Below are 26118 nucleotides of genomic sequence, written 5' to 3' on the forward strand. Positions count from 1 at the left end.
ACAAAGGCAAAATTACATGTTAATAATAGTTCAGATGTATGATAACACACCAGGTTTGACTTTTATCCCTACTGCAGGGTCGTAAGGCTAGATACTAAAGCTCAAGCTACACAGAACGGATACAACAGAACTGTTGGAGAATGTGAAATAGAAGCGAACTAGGAAAAGTGAGCAAACTGATTACACACAAGATACAGCTCACACTATTGGCAATTTAATTTATCATGGTTGCCCCTTTTGATCAAGCGTTTCACAGCAACAATAGTAATGTTGACAAGCACATCAACACAAAGTTCTCGCTAAAAACAATCTCCACTGTCTCGTCCCTTTTACCTCACATGTACAAATCTCATGAGGCATGAAAAGCATTTTCAATAGAAAACAACAAGGTGACAATTCACTGGTGAAGCTGCACAATATTATGTTGATATCTTGCAACGGATTGAGAACATGTTAAAGTATAACAGTTACGGTTATGTCCGTGTCAGGGGGAGGAGAGAGTAACGGAAAAGCTTTCGGATGTTAAACAGTCTTAGAGAATAAAAAGGAGCAATGAGACAAAAGGGACACCAGTAAACACAGCAGAGCAACGTTTAAGTTATCAAGGCACACAAAGTTCTGTTGAAAGCGTCACAATTGAAATTCAAAATACCCCTGCAGTATATTTCACATTTAAATATACATGGATATTCATTTACATGACTGAAGGACAAAAATATTATGCAAAGATTTGTGTGCTCTTTTCAACGCCTTTAAATCAACAGTTTCTTTTTTTTTTTTTTTCCCCTCCCCCCCGGTGAAGTGGCTATTCGACAAAGTCGGACTGAAATGAATAATAATAATAAAACTAATGGTCGGTTTTGAAATTACACCACAATCAAAAACAATTTGACCAATGTGCAGTGACACAAATGACAGCTGGTGTCGCCCTGCCCATCCCCTTCCCTCCGCCTCAAAATATATCTTCTCTAAGCCTAGTATTGGTCCGATGTCAGATGTAGAGCAAGCTCCATTCCACACACCATGAGGTAAAATTTACATTCATGAAACCGAAGTCACGGGTTGGCTTTCTGTGTTGGTATGGCTTTAAGAGGCATTACTGTTCCGCACTTCTTCCACAACATCATGTGCTCTTTAGCTCCCCTAACTGAGAGGGATGGAATGCTTGGAAACATCACTACTGCACTCTAACTTGATCTACAGTTAATGGACGAGTCAAAGTGCCATTTGAGATGCATGATGTTAAAAACAAAAACAAAAGAGGAGTTTAAAATACAAAACGCCCACACAAAACACACAGAGCACAAAAAAGAGGAGTAAACTTCACGTTATGTTCTACAGTTTGCGTAAAGTCGATATCATGACAGTAGATTTAAGTCTAACATAATCGCTTGATGTCCACTTACATTTCTAGTTTCAGTCATAGACTTAATAAACCTGCGCTTCATTTCAGGGGAAAAACCAACAAAACACTAGCAATGATAGTTCTTTGCTATGAGCAAAAAAGAAAAAAAGTTTAGTTTTACAAAAATACTCTACATTTTGATACATGGATTACAAAATTCTAAAAAAGATAAGTTACTTTTAAAATGGATCACTAACAGCTGCAAAGATAAAAGAGTATGACCATGAAAATGTAAACAATGCATGTGAGCAATGCGATACTAATGTCTGAAGTCTCCAAGAAAAAAAAACACATGTCCTTTTTTGGGGGGGGCATAACGCCAAATTGGCTAATATTAGATTTGGAAAGTTCAACAATGTCAACTCTTCATTGAAAAATAGAGTGATGTATCAAATTGGTGGAAATGTTAATGAGATAAACTGATCCATGAAGCAAAGTACCTTCGCAAAACTATCAGAAATCTTGTAAAAGCGCAAAACAAAACAACCCCCCCAGCATGCTGAATTGTTAGCCATGTGAGAGCTGCATTATGTGAACAAACAAATGCAAATGAGTAAACGTTACGATGGCGAGGACAAAATGGCGACCATTCACAATCAGGAGCTTTGGTATGCCTGGGTGGGTTGCACTCCAGTCTGATCCCTCAACAACAGCCAGCACTGTAGACTCGATTTTTCTTCCAAACTAAAAACGAATGCAAGTGCTATTGATAGTACAAACTGTACTAACATGACGACAGAAGTGTCCATTACTCCTCTACATAGCACCAAGGATGGAATCAAAAATGGCAACCTCTATGTAACAGATTTCATCTACCAGTGAGCCCCTGTTCACAACACAAAGAACAGGAGCCAGCTTCATGCGGCGCCAACCTGCACGGGCTACAAACAGAAACAGAAACTTAATATCGAAACACAACACGAACAACAGTAAAAACATTCCAACGAGAAAAACCGAGACTTAGTACAAAAGAAAAAAAACAAAACAATGAAGATCCTTCATGTAAATGTACAAACTAAATGAATCAGTATTTCAGATGTGTTGTCAGTGTCTAAAACACAAAAGGCCTAGTTACCACTCAAACACTGACAAGTGACAATGCCGTTTGTAGGAATGGCTGTTTTTGGATAGACTTGACTGGACCACTGGGACTGAATACAAAGAGGGACTCAACAGTGAGCAGACGTTCTATACAAAGTTGTCTAGACCTCAAAAATACTCTGACATGAGAGAAAATGTAAAAATGATGTATCTATTTGTACAAAGATGACTGCTTTCAGCTTTTCCCCCCTCTTCTTCTTCTTCTTTTTTTTTTTTAACCCCACCCACTGGACGTTTCAGAGTACAAATTCATCTTAGATCAGTAGAGAGCTGTGGATGGATATAAGGAGTAGCAGGTTACACAAAAGAGGTTATAAAGTGCTTTAGATAAAATGTTTATAAAACCACACAACACTCCATTTTCACTAGTGGAAAGGTTTTTTTTTCTATCCACATTTAACTGATAAAGAGTTAACTTTTTCAAAAGCAACAAAAGGAGAAAAAAAAACAAAACACACCCTAAATAGTTGAATGCTATTTAAAATTTCACCAAGAAAGGCCTGCACATAAGAGAACACTGGGAAGTGCCAACAAAGGCCACGTCACATGGATGAATCTCATTTATGAGTGTGCAATATTCCCTCAACTCACCAGGGTGCTTTCAGTAACACAATGTCTTTACCGGACTTTTTGTGATAAAAATTCATTTCATACTTGTGGTGCCGACACTAATATTAAACTGTGCTGCCTCTAATAACAAACCGCTTGAGTGCAGACTCCACCCATGCCAGTAAATGTTATTAAAAGAAAACATGAAACATTATCCTACAAAGAACTGTACAGTCTAATATTCTGTACTCTTGGAGCAAATTTAATGGCATTTTTGACATATGCAAATGTAAGCTGTGTATTAACAGCATGATTGTTCATATTCTCCACAGCAAAAGAAGTTTAAATCGAATTACTGTGACGTGATTTTATCCCTGTTTTTACATCAGCTAATCTCCCAAACTGACAAAATAAAAAAAATAAAAAATAAAAACACCCACTGTCTCAAAGTGAAATGAAATCTTGGGGAGTTTACACACTCAAAATGAGATTCTGCCTTTATCTGACAGTTATGTGCAATCTGATATTCCATAACTGACTGTTTTTTATTTTTAAATCTGCTTTCACAACACTCTCCCATCACGGCACCATTCCTCTGTCACCGTTCCTCTGTTGCTGACATTCTTTATCCCTTTCCTGTTTTTTCCCACAAATATTTTTATCCTCATCATCATAATCATTACCACCACCGTCATCATCTCTTAGGCTCACATTATTTTAAAAAGAAACAGGAAAAAAAAACAACAACTGGCAACAAAACACTGCATTTGTGCGGCTGGATAAAGCAGTTATTACAGGCCTCTCTGATCCTGCAAGAGGAGTAATAACAAAGGTGGGTTCATTAATTCAAGAACAATGGATAAATGGAGGCTACAGTTAATGATAAATATTTCTTAAAAACAGGTCACATGAACTCATGATTTGGGTTTTCAGTAAAAAGGGCAAGTAATTCTTAAATATTTAAATGACTTTTTTTTTAAGCATTGGCACAAACCCCTACACACGGCTATTTTTAGGGTGTATAACTCTGAGCTACATACACATCACTCACCCCCTAAGTGCTGACAATGGTCCAAACAATAATCACTGCTTCTGTAGGCTTTCCAGTAGGTCCTCAATTTTATCCATGCTGGACGATGTTGATATGGATGCCTGCAGTTGATTCTGTAAGCTGCTCTGTATCTGTGTCTGTAGACTGGTCTGCATTGGTGTTGGTAGACTCGCTTCTATGTTTCCTTGTAAACTGGACTGAAGGGCTGTTTGTGTGTTTGCCTGCATTGCGTTCTCCAAGGTGGTCTGCATTTGTGCCTGAAGGGTGTTCTGCAAGCTGCCATGCATGGTAGCTGGGATTGGGGAGGCAGCCTGGGCCATGGGCTGATCCAGCAGAGTCTGCATGTGACCGGAGTTCGGGATTTGGTTCTGCGCAGGTTGGCTGGGTCCAGAAGAAGTGAGCAGCTGGGATGAGTCTAAAAGAAAAAGAAAATAATTTTATCCATCATTAAACAGTAAATGTAGCATATAACTGTAGCAATGGAGTAACACAAAAAGCATATGGATTAGAGCTGTGCCTGACTAGATGACCAATTATCACTACTGTCACTAGTGGGTATCAGACATACTAGCCGTTTAATCTAATTCTTTCAAATTTTAATTGATGCCAAATGCCGGTATATTGTGTCCTGGATGCTATGCAGCCATCTATCACCAGATGGAGCAATGTTGTTGACAAATGCCATAAATCTGTTAATCAGGCTTGATTTTTTTTGTTAAGACTATTAGGGTTAGGTCTTTTAAAGGCGAAAGAATGAGTTTGCGGATACGAGCGGTACCCTTCCTCTGAAGGGTGGATGGACTCTCCCTGAGTGATAGGGTGAGGAGTTCAGTCATTCAGGACGGGCTCAGAGTAGAGCCGCTCAACATCAAAAGGGGTCATTTGAGGTGGTTGTCTCCTGAGTAAGATGTTCCAGATGGGCATGTCCCACTTGGGATACACAGGAGAGATTAGACCTTTCGGCTGGCTGTGAACAACTCAATGTTTCTTCTGAGAAGTTGGAGGTGGTGGCTGGCAAGAGGGATGTCTGGGATTCTCTGCTTAGGCTGCTGACCCGTGACCCAACTTTAGATAAGCAGAAGCAAATGGCTAGATTATTTACTGATTTGTTCTTTTAGATTTTAACTTTTAATTAAGTGGTTGTCAAGAGTTTTCGAACAAGGTGCATCATTCGCAATGCACAGCCCAATACGCAACACTTTTCAGTTGCAATTTATTCATTTCTCGGATGTCAATTTGTCATATTTTAATAATATGTGAAAATCTTTTTTAGTACCATGTTTTCTTATTATATTTAATATTGGATTATTTTAAATGTTTTGCCTTTTCTTCATTGTCTGGAGTAAAACGTGAAATATTCATAACGCAACATGTGAGGTACCGCACAGTTAGGAGGCATGATTTATTGTTAATAAATGTGATTAATGGTTTCAAATGCCTTTGTTTAGAGATTTTGACATTGTCCAATATTCTTAATATCAGAGTGTTTCTTAGTTTTAGACTAATCAGACTCATTTTTTTATCCCTCTCATTTAGCCGACTAAGAGAATAGTCACCAGGAACCGGATATGGATATATACAAGTTAATAGGTCGAGCATGATAGTACCATATTCTTCAGAAAATAAGAATTTAACATGGGTAACTTTGATTTACTCTACATTAAAAGGTGTAGAGGATCAAAATTGTCTTACCATTCTGAATGCCAAAAACAAACAGACTGGCCTGTCCTTGAGAAGCCACATTGCCACCCACAGATGTCTGGAAAAGCTGCTCTGGGGGCTGCTGACCAGGGCTGGCTACCACACCCACACCACCCTGCACCACAAAGATGGTTGTGGCGGGGGCTGGAGCCTGGTTGTTGAGCTCCTGTGAGGCAATAGTACTCTGCAAGCTGGACAGATTTGTCTGTGGTATGAACAGCTCCACAGGTTGATTGTTTTGGACGGAGCTTGAACTTGGGCCCACTTGCATTGGCTGCTGTTCCTGGAACAAGCTCTGTTGTTGGTTCTCAGTGGTTGTTGAGTTGCTGCCCGAAGAGCTCTGGTCTTGGAAGGACATGGGCTCTGCTGTATCTGACTGGGTGATTCCAACGCTAATGGTCCCCATAGGGGAAGGGCCTTGGGTCTGGGTGCTAAAGAGAATAGTAGGGGCGATAGCCTGTGGGTTCAGATCTGTGGTGCAGAGAAGCAGACCTGTTTGCTGTGGTGCAGGGTTGCCCTGTGAGTGATTGGGAATACTTTGAAATAAGGAACCCTGCTGGCCCATTGGAAGCTGTGCTGGTTGTTGTTGGTTCTGCTGTGGGGACTGCTGCTGATCCATTGGGGTGCTCTGTTGCTGCATTTGAGACTGCGGTTGATTTTGAAACATTGAAACAGACTGATGTTGGCTGGCTGATGTCTCCATGGAGGAGATGAATGCCAGCTGCTGCTGTTGCTGGGGCTGATGGTTCGGCGTCAGGTATAGGGTTGATCCTGTGGACTGCTGCTCTGAGTTGAGACTGCCACTAGTCAGTACGGTCAGGGTATTCTGGATGAGGGCAGCCTGGACCTGCTGTTGGGACCCCTGGGTTTCGGCCATGGGCCTAGGCGACTGGAAGAGTTGCTGTGGGGGGGATGTGTGTGAAGGAGGTTGTGTTGGGAAGCTAGTCTGGATAGTAAGCAGTTCTCCAGCCTGTTGAAGGAGAGAGCTGGCCTGAAGGTGTTGCTGTAAATTTTCCAAAACCTGCTGCTCTTGAAGTTGCTGCTGTTGCTGTTGTAGGTTGCTCAACGCTTGATTTTGCTGCTGCTGCTGTTGTTGCAGCTGATGTTGCTGTAAATTGGTAAGAATATGATTTTGTTGTTGCTGATCCTGAAGCTGAATATTGTTTAGAACTTGCTGTTGCTGATTTTGTTGCAATTGCTGTTGTTGAATATTCTCCATAATTTGCTGTTGCTCTTGTGGCTGTAATATAAGTTGCTGTTGCATCTGTATGTTGTTGATGACTTGCTGCTGTTGCTGCTGAAGGTTTCCAAGTATTTGTTGCTGTTGTTGAAACTGCTGTTGTATTTGTTGTTGCTGCTCCTGTTGTTGTATCTGTAGCTGTTGCTGTGCTGACAGTGAATTATCTGTACTCCCCAGTCTAAGGCTGTTCATGTTCTCCTGGACATGCTGCTGAAGGGATTCTGCAGAAGGTGTGGGGCTATACAGCACAGAATTTAGCTGCTGCTGAGCTACAGCTGCTTCTAACACCTGCTGGAGCGTGGTGTTACTTCCCCCCTGGAGTTCTCTAACTGCCCTTTCCAGCTGGGCCACCTCTTCCTGGGGAAAGAGGGAGACCTGGGACTGCTGTGGCTGTGCCTGAGAGGAAGGTGCTATCTGTGGCATGGCCACAACCACCACCCCTGCACTACTACTGGAACTCTCAGGTGACAAGCTTTCCTGGGGGTCTCTAAGGAACTGCTGGGGGACTTCTGGTGTCACAGGTGGTATTGTGGTATCTCCTGACACAGAGAAGGAGGTTGTTGGGGCAATTTCTTGCTTTTGTATCGTGCTGAGGGACTCTAAGCTAGGGAAGACCGGGGGTGCCTGGGGAAGGTCCACATCTTCTGATGGTAAAGGCATTGTTCTCTGAAAGGACTCTCCACCTGGATGAGAACTAGAGCCAAGGTCCAGAGTCTGCTGCACTGCGATGAGTGGATCAGGGGATGACTGAGAAAGAAAAACAGTGTTACAGACCGTATTTCTCAAGTAAATATTTTAAAATCTCTTCCTCAAAAAGCAGGGGGTATCTTACTTTGAAGACCTCTGTGGATGGTGGATTGCTAGACACTTCCATAGGTGTGTCCTCTTGCCGTTTGGATGTCTGGTCAGAGATTTCTGTTTGTTCAGAGGGCATAGATTTGATCGGGGTATCAAATAAGCAGGTCTTGACCATGGATATCCCCTCCGTTTTTACTGTCAGGACATTTGAGTTATCAGCTGGAGGTAAGAGTGGAGAAAAGGACTGTTAGAATGTGAGATGGCAACGATTAGGCACTTGAAATCTACATGAGGAGCTTAGCACAAATGACAATACATGACAAGCTGCATGTTCCATGTTTTTAATGGATGATGTGGAGAACAAAACCCATCCAACACCAAGCACAAGGCAGTTTGCAACAATCATACAAACCAGGAGGGTATTATCTACTTTTACCATGACCACTTGCCATCAAAACGCTTTTTGTAATCCAACTACGAATATTACTTGTTAGACTGCGCACATGGCAAACAGCCACTTTGTGTTCCTGTTTTAAACTTAAATTGAATCAACTAAAACTACTAAGCTTCAACATCCAGCTTAAAAAGGAAGGAGTTTCCAAAGTTCAACCAGGAATTTTAAAACCAAGAAATAGATGTTTCTGATGACGGGCCTGACAGCAGCAAAGCATTCTGACACATTTTGTTAGTAAACCTTTCTATCCAGCGGATTAGATAGCGTTCTGTGTCTTAAATATGGAGGCTGTTTTTGACACCCTGCACCTTCACCATTTCCCTCTCACTCTCCCACTTTTACCTGTGATCCACCTCCTCTTTATTTTCTGTGCAGTTTCTTCTTTTCCCCTTGTCACTCAGACTCAGGCTACCAGCTTCACCGTGCCTAAAATTACTTGAACCCACGCAAAAGTCCCCTTTCATCTTCCAACATTACGCTGATATGAACTTATAGATCCACTTAAACAGGATTTTCAGTGAGTTAAACAATTCCCGTTTTTATCTCAGCTGGTGGGGGGCTTTGACAGTTCTGTGCCATTGTGAGCTTTAATTTTTTAAATGAAACACAAGAAGAAAAAACAATTAAATAACCTTGTAAAGTAAAAGCCATAAGTGTCTGTTTTATTAAATGTATTTGACATTTGCAGATTTCAAGTAAATCAATACGATATTCCAAGAGTTTTTAGTAGAGATCACTTACAATAAATCAACTGCTGAGACTTATAATTATACATTTCTTAAATGCTACATCTCCTAAAATAACAATAAAACAAATAATTCAGATTATTTAAATAAACTACCATCCTGCTACTACAATCCCTTGTTAATAATAAGATCGCTGAATGCTATCCCACCTGTTCCAGACATGCTCCAATGTCAGGACCAATTATATCTGCTACACATTTACATATTAAACCTTCATCTATTAGTGGAAACACAAAGGACTGCCAGTGATCCCTACATCTCTTTTTGCCATTAGGGTAAATGTGTCTGTGACAGCAATAATTGCGGCATTGCTTAATCAGCCATTAGATTTGTCTATATGATTGATTATAATGGTGTAGTGCTATTAAAACTTGTTATAACTATCTGAAAACAGTACTATGTTAGCTCTATTCACTCTCTTCAAAACATAAATAGCCCATAAGTGTCACACTTAGCAATAAGTGTCAACATTTAAAAGCCATCAATGCCACGACGGCTGAAAATCGTGAACTATGTAACTTTCATGCTTGCTGTTACCCGAGTCTGGAGTGTAGGTGAAGGGTTGGGCTTCATGTGATCTACCGGCATTGGTCATCACAAAAATACCCACAGAAACAGGAGAAGTGATTGACTGGTTGTGAAACGGAGGGACTGTCACTATCAAGTGATTCTGGAAAAAAAGATCACATTTTTGTGTCAAGTGTATGCCAAAAAACAGGTTTGATACAGCAGCTTAGATTATTCAGTGAAAAACTCAAGGGGATCACCATCATCCCCACTTGCATATACCTGATGGAAAAGATCCATGTCAATCTTTGCTTCGGCTTGCCAGGAATTATCATCTGAGAATTCAAAAAGATTTGAGAGGGTTTATATGCAGAAAACCATTAACACACATGACATCGAGCTACAATGCTACTGACAAAAGAAATTGCTACAACACCTGTAATGTTCTCCTGAAAAATAACTTTGGTTCCTTTAAGGAAGTTCTTTCCGATTATAAAAACTTCCTCGCCTCCTTTCACTGAGCAGCTGTGGAGACTCTTTCTCAGGATCTCTGGCACTCCTGCTGGCTGAGCTGAAGAGTAAAAGAAGATTCAAACTATCATTAATAACATAACATAAAACTAAAACATATTATAAATATTAGCCATCAAATTGTTTCAGGAATCCTAGTTGGCTGTTACTCACTGCAGAGGATCGGCGATGAGGGAACCTGTAAAGTCAGGGTTGATCCATCAGGCTGGGGGATGCTGACTCTGAAGGCCAACCTGGCTCGTGTACTCTTCTTCTTGGATCCTGCAACACCAATGCGGGCTTCGACATCTGCATTACGGAGCTTCAAAATTCCTACACAGTCCACCCTGTAGAAACAACACAGGAAGGAGAAGGAAGGGATAACTAAATATACAAAAGCACATACCAAATACTTTTTAAATATCAACACTGCAAGTAATAACTAGTCTTTAATTATCTGTAAGAACTCCTTACGCAAGTGTCATGTCATTGCTGGGCTCCAGAGGAATCTCAATAACTATGGTGCCTTCTATGTCCACCTCTTTGCAAGCAGTGGTGTTGCGTCCTGTCACTCTGCATGCCTGGTAGAAACCGTGAGGCTTCACTCTGCCTGCATCATTTGCTACAAACACCTGCAGCACAACTAATTCACTCACACCTTCCAACTGCAGACAAAAAAATAAAAAATAAAATTAGTTTTCCAGATTCTAATAAAAACCCCAAAACAAACAAAAAAAACCAAAACACCTCAGCCCTGAAAGATTTTCAGTTAAATATAAAAGTTTTAATCATTTGCCAATCAACTCAATCATTTATCTGTGAGCATTATTCATGGTACAAAAGAAGCATGTGATCTGTTCATAACCACTGAGCCATTCAAGAGCGATGTCAAGAATTTATTACTTTAATAATGAATACAAGGCAATCACTATTCATTCACTATCCCTACCCTGATTTACCATCAAGAGGTAAAGGTACTTGTTTGGTTGTTTGCAGTGTGAGTACTGGATTTACTGTTGATTTAATAAAAAAAATTTTTTTTAAAAAGAAATGAAATCAAAGAGACAAGTAGGTTATCCATGTTAAATGCCAGCTATTGAAATAGGAGAAAGGAAACAAGCACGTGGGCAGTGCTAGTACAATCTTTCTCGTGCAGTACTCCTCACTCAGTGTATTGGTTATATTCGATCTTATTCGGCAGCTTCTTCCTTTGGTGGTAATATTTCGTTTGTTAAGAAGCTGCTGGAAGCTTTTGTACTCCAACCTTGACAGTGGGGAATCCTTGTTGTGTACGATCTTTGACAGAACCTCTGCTGCCCTCAGTCAGATAGCGAGCTCTGTGCTGGGTCTCTGGCTGCACTAGGATCTTTAGCTCCTTCCCATCACTCCTCTGAGGGAACTGAGCAGACAGTGACCCACCTTTCACTGCAGTTCCTGACTCGAGAGAGCTGCAGAGGACAAAAAATGATGATGACATTAGTGTGACATCCAAGAATCCAATTACCCCAAGCAAAACTTTAATCGACCTTAATGTATTCCTACAAAGGGGAGAGGCACTCTGACCTAAAGAGACAGAATGTACTCTAGTAAGTGTCACCATACCTGGATATGGAACTGGTCTTATCTGTGCCCAGCTGGGATAGCACATAGTGAGGGGCTTTGGCGCTGTCAGCATCAAACACATCCATGCTGTCTTCTGGAGGAGCAGGCTTGGGACCGGGCCGCTGGCGAGGAGTGCGTTTTCTAGACTTGCGTGGCACCTCCGTGTTGTCATTGTAGGAGATTGAGCTGATCAAACTGAAGTTCGAGACAGACTCATCGGCCCACATGCTGCTGCTTTGCTCTGAGTCGGGACCTGGTGCACCAGATATGGTAGGTTCCTCTTGGCAAGACATCTGGCTGTCATCAAACAGATCCTCGGGTGGTGGGGATATGCTCAACACAGTCCTTCGCTTTGATGGAGTGTTCTGGGGCTGCTGGACTCCTAGCCCCGGCAACCCTCCCGGCCCTACATCCCCTACTGTAGCGTTTGCTCCACTGCTGCCTCTGTTGGGGGCACCCTCCGCACCTTGCATCTCTGAAACACCAGCGCCATCTCCTCCGCTGGAGTGGAGATGCTGGGCAACCTTGAGATGGTCTGACGATGAGGTAGAGGGGCCAGAGGATGTAACGCCTATGGCGAGGGAGGAAGAGGCAGAAGGGCTGGAGGTGGAAGAGGTGGCATCTGTAGTAGTGCATATAGATATAAAAGTTAGGACAGATGTTCACCACAGAGCAGGCTAGCAGTCCCATTCAAGCAGCTGAATTTGTGCATGATTTGTATAGATTTCCCCTCTTCCCAACTCTAATTTCAACAAACTGTTGTGGGTTACGTGCTCTCACTGTGCATGCGAGAGCTGTCAAGCACTGACCAAATGTTCTGAAGTTAAAGTTGAGAAGGGTACTATAGGTCCCACAATGTTTTGATTTCCTACAAAACCTCTGATTAAAAATCAATGTGACAAAACTGACATGCCTTGTTTACAAAAACAAAAGCAAGCTACAAATTGTTACATACACATTGCCAGAAAGAAAAATAACAAAATCTGGTCAAACTTTCTTGTACAGCCAAATTTGCAAGCTGATAATGTGGCGCCAAATTAAATTTGCCAGGTTTACAGTAGAGTTTGTGCAATGTGCATTCAATAGTAAACAGTAGTTTGCGCATGCCAATTGGAATATTTGGTTGGGACTGAGCGTAGCCATGGAGACAGAATAAACAAGCCTCTGACCTATGGAGCAGTGAACTGCAGACCATTTTATATGCAGACACTCCCTGCCTCAGAGGGCACTTCCTGCAATAAAAATGAGACAGCCAATGAGCAACAAGAGAGCTGATCATTCAAGACTTAACTTCTGTCAATGAGTAAACTGGATGAGTTAATATACTGAAGGAAGGAGTATCTTTTGAAGTTTATCATTTATAGACACTCGGAAGCACGTTTGTTTGGTTAATGATGATCTAAAAGACATCACATGAGTCATGCTTTTGATCAGCACTGCTTAGGGCCAGCTGGGTCAGACATGATAGTAAAAAGGCAGCGTTAAAAAAAAAAAGAAAAAGCGCGCTCTCTCCAACATGATTGTTCACCGGTTAGTTTGCTTTTTAGATGAAAACCATGACTAGAATCCTTCACAGTTTTAACTGATGTCAAGAACATCAAAATGCACCATGATCCAAGATCAGGCCATTTTCTTTGCTTTTGATAAGTGATATTGAAAAATACAGTCCAACGTTTGCTGGGGCAACTTCACTGTTTCATAAGTAGACAAAACCATTGTAATTAGTGAAAATGTTAGCAACTCTGTAACATGAGAGTCAAACACTTGTGCACGGTTCACGGTGCAACAGATGCATCTCTTTTACTTTTGTTAAAGGCATTTAAAACTCAAACTATAGAGAGGGCAATACTCAAATAAAGCGAAAGAAATTGAAAACGTGAAATGCAATATGCCAACTCTAAAACACTATATAACGTCATAACATGAGGGATGTTGTAGGAGATGATTTGGATCTGTAAAGCTGAGACAATCTGATGGGGGTTTTTTTATTTACATTAAGAGCCAAGGGAAAAATAAAATTTAGTACAAGCGTCAAAAAGTTATAAAAAAAAGAAACCCAAATCATAGGTGAAACAATAAATAAGAGGCCATGTCAGCATGCAAACGCTGCATTCTGAATTTAAAATTTTGATGTAGCTGTACATGTAGCTGGTGTTTGTTGTCAAAGATGCAAAGGCGAAAACAGGGGAATTCAAATTGGTATTTATCTGCTCAGCTATAATACATACAATAAATGATCAGAACTGTCATTGAATAACATGAACGGCAGAACACTTTTTCCTGGTCACACTCAAAAGATGCATAAAATTACCGTCCCTGGCCTGTGGGCCACGCTTTCAGGAACCTGGCCACAAAGAGTGTTAAATGACCAGTTAAGACATTAGTCTAAAACACTACATAAATATTTTTTTTTTTTTAGAGATTTAGATTTATACTGTGAACTGGTTAGGTGAGGTGGTGGAGGTGTGTTTGCAGAGTGGGTGAATATAAAAGGTAAAACGCTGTCATGGTGCTTGATATGTTTTGAAATGTTTTTATTAACACTCTAAAAAAATCAAAACATTGAGTGGTTAAAGTGTTGCCACTGTAGAGTTGGTTCAGAGCAGCTTCTACTCCATTGTTTAAAATACTCTCAACACTGCCTCCAGCCTCTGTACCAAAGTACACAACACTACTGAGCACACAGCTGTGTGGAGTTAAATGATATCTTCACATCAGGTGCTAAGGGTGTTGAAATTTTTCACTAGGCCCGCAAACAGCGAGTGTCAAGTCAGGCTTCATAAGCAACGTCACTTTCCATGCTGCTGCTAGTTAACAGGATCGCCCACCACTAACAGTAAAAGATGCTGACAGACAACAACACAACAGACATCAATACGGTATAATATTGGAAAATTTTAAAGTTACAACATATATTTGAATAAATCCTGTGTTTAGCTGCACAGAAGGGCTTTAGAACTGACCCCCGACTGACTTGTTGGTGCTGTACCCTTGTATAACATGGGGCCCAGCTAACACGTAATAACCATGTATCGTCATGTCAGCAGTTTTGAAATACTTAATACATACTAGCCTATATAAATCCCATTTAGTCACAAATCTTGCCTCGGAAACTGATGAAAGGGTGAAGTTGCCCCCAGTCACTCACACAAGGCCACATTTCTTTACCCCTGCTGACTTGGGTAATAGTTTGTAACAGAGAAACTGATCCCAGATCATGGTTTTCATGGACTGAACAGGTAGCTCACCTGACGCCAAGGCTGCAGAGGGGGGAGGTCCCGCCTCTCCCCCACTATTCTGGCTCATGGTGGGTGGGTCTGTCTGGGTGGACGATGGCTGGAGCTGGAGTTCTTTGGGGAGGAGGTCATATACCGACTCTGCCATAAAGGATGAGCAGGAGAATACAAATTAGTTTCTGAAAAATAAATGAGATTATTGGTAATTAGAGGACAATGCAACTAAAAAAAAGATCCATACCCGCTCTTCTTAGATGAAAATATTCTGTTTTTAAATACCCATTTTCAGCAGGTTTCCTTTTAACCTGTTAGGAACGGTGGACCATGATGAAAATAGCAACCTTCAAGTCACAACTGCTTCCAACTTTTTAAAAATAGAACAAAAAAACTATCTGCCTTTATTGCCAGTTAACTCAAATAGGTCTCGTCACAATTTAACCCTGGAAACATGAAGCACACAATGTTCTAACTTATTCTACTGAAAACAAGGCCTCAAGGGTTGCATAAGACAGCCATCTTAGCCTCAAACTGAAGCTAATGCAGAACTGCTCGCAAGCACAGTCCAAGTCATAATACAACTGCTGGAGCTTAGTTCTAGAAATCGTCACAATTCTTCGCAAAATAGAACCTTGCCAACAGTCAATTTCACTTCCACTAATGCAAGCTTCATGGCAAAAACAAAACTCCTACAGTATCTCACCAAAACTGGTTGTTTCCTTATTTGCTTTCCGAAGACAAGTGGAAGCAATACTGCAATCCTCTAAAAATTCTGCAGTCAACACTAGCACAACACAGGGTATCTTATGATGAACTAAATTAGCCTCCCGTGGGGTTTGGTGTAATAAAACCCACAGAGTCATGAAGATATTTAATGGCAACATGATTCCTTGTAGACATAACGACCACTGCAGCCACACTGGAATAAATCAGATCTGATGCTAGATAAACACATGATTAGGTAGTGCGGTTGCTAAGAAACAGGCACCTATCAACACCTTGATATGGATATTTCAGCTTTGCATCGACAGCACCAAGGATGCGTAGTAGTCATCTAACACTTGCCTATGATTTTGTTCCCAACAGAGCGATGACGCTGACAAGACACATGATCTTGCACTTCTGTGATGTCAGTGATGGTGCTGAGCTGGTGGCAATGCATCACCAAAGTTCACACAACGAACAAATAAAATCTGCTATTGTTTGCATCAAATCCCCTTACAGCACTGCTGAATGAATAGCACAATCTAAATGTCAAAAGGCCAGAGAAAGTTTCATTTCTTTTTCTTAACAAATATAGAAAGAGCTGTGATATTTCACAGATCTCGGTGAGATCAGTTTCCTGTGCAGCTAGAAAAATAAAACGTGGATTTCAGTGAACCTGTTCACAGCGAGCTTCAGAGACTATAGAGAACTGCCAGCAACCGTCTGATTGTGTGCACGAATATCACAACAGCCCTCAATCTTTGCCTGTGGTGTGTGGCATGAAGAAAGTGAGTCTTTGTTGCTGATTGCATTACAGATTGACTGACAACGAGACATGACCTCAGCTTTAACTAGTATCCCTATGAACAATAGAAGCATGCATAGTGGGTACACTGAACATGTGCTGTCACCTGCTTTGAACCCATGTATTAGGGCTGTTCGATATACCGATATATATCGGATGACGATATAAAAACATCTATCGTTTCATTTTACGCTATTGTTTGTTTCGTGGTGTTGCAAAATAAACTGTTTACGGCAATATTTTTTCATCGTTTTGATGGTCACTGTAGTGGCTATATTAATTTCTTAAAGTTCTGTCTTTCTCTTATATTTAATATAACCACACTACAGACAGACAAGCGTTTGTTTTTATGCGTTGTCGTTAGCAACAACGACGGTAAAACCACAGCGTGTCGGCTTGTTCCACATAAACCTTTCACAATAAAGCTCAAGATCCTGTTGAGACTTTTCAAAATAAACTCAATCACGTGAAAGATGCATATTGTTTACGGATGAGAAGCAAAAAAAGAGCCGTCAGGTGCTAAAAAAACAAAAAAAACAAAACAAAAACCGTTAGAACTCAAACGTTAGAACAGGCTTTTACCCGCAGCATGCGGTGTAATAAATACTCAAAGAAAACGGCGGCCGTTACAACTTATGTCTAAAAATGTATAGTTTCCTGTATCAGTTAAAACACTCCACTCCAGGTACGCAATCCCCTTGCTGAAAACACTTCACGCAAGTCGAGCTGCCCGAGATTCACAGAATTTATAGAAAATGTTACATTTTTGTGATTTATATCGTTTTCGGACGATAGATATCTTAATATCGGGATATGAGATTTTGGTCATATCGCACAGCCCTACCATGTATATGCTTCAGTATTCAATCACATGCAAACAAATGTTCTCTTCATAGACTCCCAACACATGTGCAGGAGTAGCATGGCACTTCTGCTAAAAAAGGAGCAGCACATAATAAAAAAACAAAGGACAGAAATTGCTGTTCACTAAGCTGGGTACCCTCTTGCCAAGGTTGGCAAAAGGCTTACATGTACTGGACAGATCAAAAGGAGTCCACACTGTGTTAAAGAATGTCACTGTTGGCCTGAAAGGGGTATAAATCACCCGTTCTCTCTGGGTGCTTGCTGGTCACACAGCAACACAAAACAACCACAGAAAGTCAAACTGTAAAAGGGTTCATTGTTCATAGGATTTTTTCTTTAAAAAAAAAAAAAAAAAGCAGCACACATGCACTACAAATGGTTGTTTATTAGAAATAAACTTTACAGAATCTTATAATCTTCTTGACTACAACTCAGAGCTCTACTAAATTACCCCTCTAAAAGTTCACCACAGTGCAGTTTAAGCCTAAAGGATTTGCTCGTGGTGGGAAACCTACCCAAGAAATGTTTTCAAATCAGAGGCATTTTAAGGAGTCTTTTATGAATCATAAAAGCCAAAAATAATGATTAGCATGTTTACCTGCAGCACAAATTTGTTTAAATGTGCACAAATATTAGGTTGAGACACACACAAGATTCAATTACCTTGTGACACAGGCCAATAACCACACATTGTTATTGAGTCAATCACTTCAGGTTCATAAATGCACAGATTGGATTGCTGTCAGCGATTTAATTTTTACTTTTGAAGCACACTTTCCAGTTTAGGGTGTGCAGTATATGCAAAAGGGTGTGTCTATATTCAAACCGTGCTGTGACTTGTGCTCGTGGAGACTTGAAATAAAAATGATTAATTGGAGCCCTATTGTTATTTTCTCCCATTTATTCTCTATTTTCTTTGAATTTAAAATTCCATCTAAAGCAAAAAAAAAAAAAAAAGCTCATAATAATCCATCAACTAAACAGCAGCATTTCCAAATGCTTTGTTGAGAGTCCAACAGCCATAATGTTAAGTAGGGCTTTTATTTTCATGTACAATTTTGGCTTCTGGCGATTATTAAATTAAAATGAATGTGGTAAAACAAATATTCTTCTGGAATCAATTTCATTTGAATGTTCCTGTTTAAATTTAAATCCAGCAGAAGTTGTGCGTCCACACCCCTGCATAAACCTGCACCTCACCTATTTAATCTATCCAAAAGTATAACTTTCAAAACCAAACAAGCTTTCTGTAGGTGAAAATGTCACTTTCCCCAAGAGTGCAGCTCTGTGGCTACCTGGGCTTCTTTTTTAAGCTTCCCATTTGTATATAAACCTCCAGTGGCGGAACCACTCTGTATACCTTTACAAAGATAACAACATCAAACGAGTAGCGCCGATTAAAGCTAGGTGATAGATTCACTTTTTCAGGAAAACCAGAAAATGTTATTTTTACTTTTTTAAACAGACTCTGTGGGCTTAGAAGCCGTTTTGCAGCATATACAAAAAATCCTGAAGTTTGAAAACAAATGTTATCTCAATTTTAAATGTGTGTGAGAAACAGTATACTAAGTGCTTCAATTAGTGGAAACACCATACTAAGAAACTGCTGCAGTGTCAACAGCTGCTGTTTGGATTTTGTTGCACACCTTCTTCCGCACGTACAGCAAAGTCCTTGAAGCCAGTCTCGTCAGTCATCACTGTCCTGAAATGCCTCCAGGAAAATTATCTTTAATTTTATTCGTCACCTGTGCTTAACCCTAGAACACTAACGTCGGATGATTTTCACCCACGTGCTTGTAGTCAAATGCCATCTTTTGTTTATTTCTCCCACAGTTGTCAGCGATGCAAAGAGATTGTGCCTTCTCTGGACAAGGCTCACACGACAAGGAAGAGGTGGGCAGAAGAAAAAGTTATGTCTATTATTTAATTTTTAAACAATATTTTCGTTTACGATTCTCAGTTTATTTATTTTTTACTCATTTTGAAGCGTTTATATAGGGTCCCCCAATGATACTGTTTTCATTTCATGAGACGTTGTTTAAGGGGAAATGTAACAAGAGTACTTCAATTTGCCACATATTAGGTTACTTATTCAGATGGGAAGTATGTTTTATCAGCCATATGATATCAGGTAAAAAATACCTGACATTAGTGACAGTGTTATAAAACTGCACATAAGTGTTCTAAGAACTGCCCTCTGTCAAAACAGATAAAAACCTCTTTAAAGGTTTTCTGACCAATCCTTAAAATAGGTTTTAAAATGTAGGTTAACTCTCCAGTTCACAAAATACACTTCCTGCACTACATTTTGGTCTTATTTTGCTTTACAGTAGCAAGTTTGACAAGTCTGTTTGGACAAATCTATAAGCTTGTCCAAACAGTAGCCTACAGCACACTAACCTACCAGGAGGTGGACTGACTTTAACCTAGACTTAGAACAATTAACTTATTAGACAAGCACATGTTTGGTTTGTTTCTTCCATGTTAAAAAAAAAAAGGGGGGGGGGGATGCATCACAACCTACAGTGTTGCTTTAATTATGGTTTTGAACACATAACAATATGGTCAAGCCAGAGTAGTGACATAAAAGCTACTTGCCACATTTAAACCACAAAGAATGCCATTTTGGCTTTTAAAGCTAACGGTTTATCTTAAATTTTAAATTACTGCAAGAAATGGCCCAATACAATTTTTATTTGCTTTCAGCCTGCTAGTGCAAATCAGATGGATAAACAAGGTTTAACAAAATTACTTAAATGACATTTCTACAGTGTAAATTGATTGTACTGTACTCCTAATCATAATTTTATGGATTCTGCTTGTGGCTGTAGCTATAGAGGTGAGCATGCATGGGGATGTGGATGCTAGCAGAGGGAAACCACAAGGCCACATTAATTATTAAACAATACCATACAAAAGATGGTCCTCTGCTAATATATGTAGGCAACTTTGTGACAACTACATATCTGAGCAACAATCAGCTGCTTCTAAAAGTAGTCTCTGGTCTCTACAGTGTACAAACTGAGTCTACATGTAATACATGCCATACGCATTTCGACTTTTAAAAACAGAAGCTCTGTGGCCTTTAACTTGTGCCCTGTCCCCACTGAACCAACCATTTGTCCACTTAGAGAAACTGTATAACTTTTTGGAAGTGAGGCTGAATTTCACTGGTCCTTGAGGATAAAACAAAACAAAAAAACAAAAATGGAAACCTGTGTCATGTGGGGAGATTTCAACACTCTACACCAAGCAACAGCTAGCACTGTCTGATGTCCAAAAACAACTCTAAGGACATTGTATTAAAAGAAAACATATGGAGATGATTGACTTTTCTACTCCTGCACAAGACAATCTGCATTTATGAACAAGCCGCCAAAGGTGCACCGAAAAGGCAAACACAAACTTGATTGTGATTTAAAGTTATGAGGCAGCATGCTTTAAAAGAATATTTCAAAGAGGAAATGTCTCAGGTAATTATGAATACACAGATATGTGCACATGCACGTCACGCACATAACAGAATGAAAAATTAACTCCAGTTTCATTAATAGTTCACCATTTATTGCAAGCTCAGCAGTCCTTGGGGCCACAGATACCACCTGGTGTGTGTAGGCGTTATTATTTATTAATTTCTGCATGTAAGAAACACAAAGGCAAAATCCCCCCCCCCCAAAGAAAAGGAAATCAATAATGGCAACATTAAATGAAGGAGTCTTAAGGCAAATGACTGTTCTTTCAATCGATTCAAATGCAATTTGTTTCAAAAGCCGACTATGCAGTGGTGTACATCAGAAAATTGGCACAATGTACGCTAATTTAAATGATGATAAAGCACTTTGGATGTAGTTTCCAGTATGTAGCCCTTTGCTTACTTTGTCTAAGTAGGTACGGCCTGTTGAAAAAAAAAAAACAAAAATACGCCGTCCACCCCTGAGACTTTTTTTCTTGGAAGCCATCATTTAGCTAATGTATCCTAATGTAAACCACTTTTACACAGATGAAAGAAGCAGATGAAACTTGTTACTAAAGTTATTACTTGTAACTTTAGTAACAAGTTAACTGACATCCATCTTACTTAGTCACCAGGATACATCATATATTGTGGCACGTGAATAACATTGAATTGGATTCTGTGCCTTCATTCAACATAGCCAGAGTAAGTAGCAAGAGCTGCACTTGCACACTGTTGTCCCATTGCTATAGGCTGTTGCAAGCTTTTTTGTTGTCCAACACTTAACGGCATCGTTACTTTCGAATAATCATGGTTTCATTGAGTGTCTTGTAATAAATTAAATATTTCAAAAGGTTTCACTGGAAAGTACTGCTGTCTTTAGACTGTAGTGAAGTCAGCCCATGCTTTACCTTTAAAGGACGGCCAAAAATTACCCACAAGACTGCAGTCAATAAAGTGGAAGGCAGGGCTATTAACATTAAAGCAAGGGAGAGTTTACTATTGGCCTACATTTATACCTGAGAGACATAACAATGGGAGAAGGGCCTGCTTTCTTTAAAAAGAAACAAGTGAATGTCTGTACTGAGTGTAAACATATTACACAAAGCAAAGGCAGCCAGGGACAAGTGGTTAATGTATCCTGTATGTAACCTGTGGGAGAAATGTGTTGTGGAAGTAAATCTCCCTTGTGTATATGCTACAAACAAAACATGCTTCTTTTTTTTTTTTTAATCCCAGTAATGAGAGTAACGTAAAATCTGTGTCCTGACATAAGGTAACAATGAGGAGAAAACCAATATCCCACCCACACCAATCACAACCACTTACTAGAATATCTATTGCTTTTACCATTGGTTAGTAACGATTGTAGTAGAATTACACATTCTCCAATACCCAATTCAATAAGTGTTTTCACTTAAACATTGTGCTACTTTCCTGTGAATTAAAACATCTTTGCAGTGAATTGTTGTTCACCTAGCCTAACTGGATTTCCTAAAAGCAAAATACTCAATTCACTGTACATGCATGATGGGTATGAACAAAACTTTTGTTAAGTATGTTGACAATTTTTCTGGACCTCTCTTTATGTCCTGTGATTACTGGACACTTATCTTTGGCCAAACAGACATGATCGAGTATGTAAGTAAGTAATTTTTAGGAAGGTACAGGTGCATTTTTATGAGCGTCTGAGTTGGTGTTGGATGATCTTGTTAGCAACCACTGCACCGTTTTTCTCATCCTTCGTGCATTCATTATACGCCAGTCTGTGGTGTGTTTTCATGCGGCTCAATCACCAGGTTGTAATGCTTTGCAATGCAGACACAACTCTACAGCACTCTTTGCATATAATTTCTTCTAGGATTACGTCATTTCGACTAAATTCGAGTCATTTCCAAACAACGACTCATGCTCCACTTCGGGGGACAAGCTCTACACATTTCGCTGTGCTAGACATTTAATTTCAGTCATTGGCTGTCTTCTAATGCACTGTTAGTCATCCAGGTAGTCCATAAAAGTTCAGTGGCTTTAATGCACTGCACTGTGTGGGAAAGCAAACATTTTTAATATTCCTTGAACACGTTTATTTAACTGTAGGGGGTCAAAGCATGTTCATGATTAATCAATTAACTGGGCAGCCCTAATCTCTATATCTGTTGGGTAGGTATTTGGTTTTCAATTTTGGGATTTCAGCACTTGGATTTGGAAATAGCATCCCAGTTTGTCTGTCTGTTCATCACGTTTCAATTCACCTTGCTGTTGCTAACTCATTTTTTGCGAGGTTGAAGCCACTTTTCATTTCCCTCTAGCAGATTGTTTTTCAAATCAGCCAAAAGGGGGGAAAATAAACAAAAAACAAAACACCGTTACAGTTTTGCTCGAGGGCTTGCTCTCCTCACACAGGAACAACAGTCTCTCTGCTGTGAGAAAGAGGAAGAGACTTTGTTTCTCTCCCAGTAAGCATAATTTTTATGTAAATATAGCCAAAAATCACTATCTTGATCATTAGTTATATGTTTATGATGTATTGTCGCAGTAATAAAATCAGGCACAAGTTCTTGAGCTGTCCAGGTTCCAGTAGGACCCTGCTTGCTTCTCAGTAAACCCTGCGTTACTATTTCTATTTGTAACTTCTGAGATTTCACATTTTCCTCAAAACAAACAAACAAAAAAACAGAACCCACTAAATAATGCAATATATTCTGGCAGCTTGGTCAGTTGTCTCTACTCACCCACATCGTCTGACATACATGAGCTCTCCCAATAGATCGTTGATGAGCATGTCTGTTACCTTGACCCCAACGTGAGAGCGCACACCCAATTACAGAGATATAAATAAACAGTCATCATGTGATACGGTGTGACCATATGGCAGTCTCAACTGAGAATTTCAGGGTCACAGAGCAAAGCTTTCTGCTGGCTCATGAGCACCCTATACATAGCAGCCAGACAGATGTGGGACCAGCAGGCAAGTTAAGGCCCAGTCGGGTACAAATAATATTTGAAAAAAATAAAAAAGGAAAGAATAATATTTGTTAATGTGATTAAAATGTAAGGGGAAAAACCCAAAGGGGTGAAATAGCACCATTGTTTTTAGAAAAAGTAATATGCATAAATTCTTGTGTCTCAGGTTACATTTGCACTTTAGGATCAATAGTTTATATACAAGCCTCCCTCATAAACAAGCAAATGCATGGTAGCTGCCTGAGTAGAGTAAGCATATTCAGTGACAGTTGCTTTGCACATTAAATTGAGGCGATGTTTAAAAAGTGAAAAGACAGACTTACAGGCAAAGTGCTGCTCTAACCAAGCTAAATGCAACATTAGTTAACGGTTCTGCACTCCAGAGATGCAGCAACACCCACCTAATAATAACATAACAGTTGGCTGACAAGTGTGCAGCGATATTAGAGGCAAAATATATTTTGGCACTAGAGGGCCCCTTATCCTGATAGGCAGAATAGCACTCTCTAGGCTTTGAAGGGCCAATAACTGCATTCTTTCAGTGAAACCAGAGAATGTGAGGAGGATACCCTGGCTCGATTCCACCAAACAAACCAAAACAACAGAGGGACTGTCACTCGCTAAAACCAAACAAGGAGAAAACACAGGACAGCCATGCACTACTTTTCCATCCATGCGATATGCGCACACACAAATACACACCTCTGCAGAACCCGAGCACTACTTAAGTACCTTAAACCACGGAACAATGTGGTGGGTAGGCAGCGACCTCACAAAGCTGTGTTAGCTCATATAGGCAACTAAAATGATGCTAGTCATCAATCTGCATGACAAGTGTAACCAAAAAACACACATAATTGTTGTTATATTTACTTTACTATTCTAACATACCATGCTTTTCCACGCATGTGACATGGACAACTAACCAGCAAGGGTAGTCGAGCTGACTAACTATGCTAGCTAGTCTTGCTACTAGCAGAAAAGAGGCTAACCATTGCTAGCTAGCAGCTTAACATGAGCTATCAAGACAATCATATTAGTTCCCATTAGACAAGGACAAAACGGATTAGCGACCTCACAGTAACCTTCCTTTAGATAAATCTTACCTTTAGAGTATAGAGATTTGGGGGAATTGAGGTCGATATCCGAGCTAAGGAGGGATATAAAATCAGAGGGCATCGCAGCGCTTCATCGAGGGGAGGAGAAGCGGACACTCTTTAGTAGAAACGAAGTCGGCTGCTCCTGGCGGATAAATATTACGTTTTACAAGCGGAATGTTTTAATATACATAGTATAAAATCGCAACAATCTTAAGGCGGCAAAAAGAAAACTTTCAAAACCAAGAAAAAAAACCAAAAACGTTATCTAGCACGTCTCACGTTTGTGTGTCTTTGCTGAGAGGAGACACGTTTCGTGCTACGTTGAGACGAACACACACACCGACACACAAACACTCGACTACAGCGGGTCGACCCACCTCCTCCTAGCCCGCCTCTCTTTGCTTAGAGCATGCGCAGTGGCCCGAGTGAGAATAGAGGATTGCCAGCCATCAGAAGAAAAGGAGTATTGGATCGTTCTTATTTTAGGATAAATGACATCAGGTTGAACCAGCTCGTGTGACCTAGATAGATTTATCCTGATTTCACTTACACCGTAAAAGTAAGGTTTTTTATGTTGTTTATAACAAATTGAAAAATATGCAAAATTTTATTTCTTATTTATGTATAACTATTAAAGGTGGGAATCACCAGATACCCCGTGATTCCATATTATCACAATACTTGATTCTCAGTATGATATTATTGATATTTTTTAACATTCTGTGATGTCCCGAGTGTTGTAATAATACATGTTGCAGTTTATCACCTCTCAAGCATATCAAGCATACTAACACTGTAAGATGAAGACAGGTCAGTCTGACTCTATTTTACAAAGGCTCATTCAGACTGATGGCAACATGTTGGCACGTCTGTCTGTTTTTATCGATTAGATAGTAATTATTTGACAATCTCTAAGAAAGTGATTGCAGTCATTGCTCGTCAGACTGAGACTGTTTGCACAAAGGTTGCCTCCTTGCAATCATAAGGGGTTGTGAGCACCCTTGAGCTTTGGGCAACCATCTAGTCACAAGAAGTTGCAAGAAGTCACAGAATGTAAAATAATTCAATACATAACCAGTCAGCCACTGTTTTTTCATTTTTCATGTTTATGGATAGATTTTTTTGTAGATGCAGTAAGGTTGCATCATATCAATATCAATATTTACTGTCTCTGTATTGATACTGTATCACCAAGCAAAGTATCACAATATTGATTTTACAATACAGTAACATTTATTTTGTGAAGCTCAATAGTCAAAATCAATATTGATATTGCCTCCCCCAATCCTAACAAAATACTGTTGAAAAAGCTAAAAAATATTATTATTA

At 39.9% G+C, this 26118-nt stretch overlaps 1 protein-coding gene across 1 annotated transcript; it reads right to left on the bottom strand.

Moving 5' to 3' along the window:
• Positions 1-764: 764 nt before the first annotated feature.
• Positions 765-25167, bottom strand: nfat5a (nuclear factor of activated T cells 5a). Its single transcript, XM_085281915.1, has 12 exons — positions 24796-25167; positions 14913-15041; positions 11665-12286; positions 11327-11510; positions 10537-10727; positions 10237-10409; positions 9989-10123; positions 9835-9887; positions 9583-9715; positions 7880-8064; positions 5799-7794; positions 765-4521 (listed from the first exon to the last, which is right to left on the bottom strand). Exons 1-12 carry the CDS (start codon positions 24866-24868, stop codon positions 4139-4141), a joined length of 4257 nt encoding a protein of 1418 aa, XP_085138041.1. The 5' UTR covers positions 24869-25167; the 3' UTR covers positions 765-4138.
• Positions 25168-26118: the final 951 nt, after the last annotated feature.

This window comes from Mchenga conophoros, linkage group LG7 (genome assembly GCF_057382185.1).
Source record: "Mchenga conophoros isolate Kocher_MC1m ecotype Shallow Benthic linkage group LG7, M_conophoros_male_GT1.1, whole genome shotgun sequence".
NCBI lineage: Eukaryota > Metazoa > Chordata > Actinopteri > Cichliformes > Cichlidae > Mchenga > Mchenga conophoros.

Bases quoted from the DNA above. Each gene is read 5' to 3' on its own strand.
- nfat5a (XM_085281915.1), bottom strand. From the start codon at position 24,868: ATGCCCTCTGATTTTATATCCCTCCTTAGCTCGGATATCGACCTCAAT. The intron at 12,287-14,912 runs GTGAGCTACCTG...GCACTACTACAG, and splicing joins CTCTGCAGCCTTGGCGTCAG to ATGCCACCTCTTCCACCTCC. The intron at 4,522-5,798 runs GTAAGACAATTT...TTTTTCTTTTAG, and splicing joins TGTTTTTGGCATTCAGAATG to ACTCATCCCAGCTGCTCACT.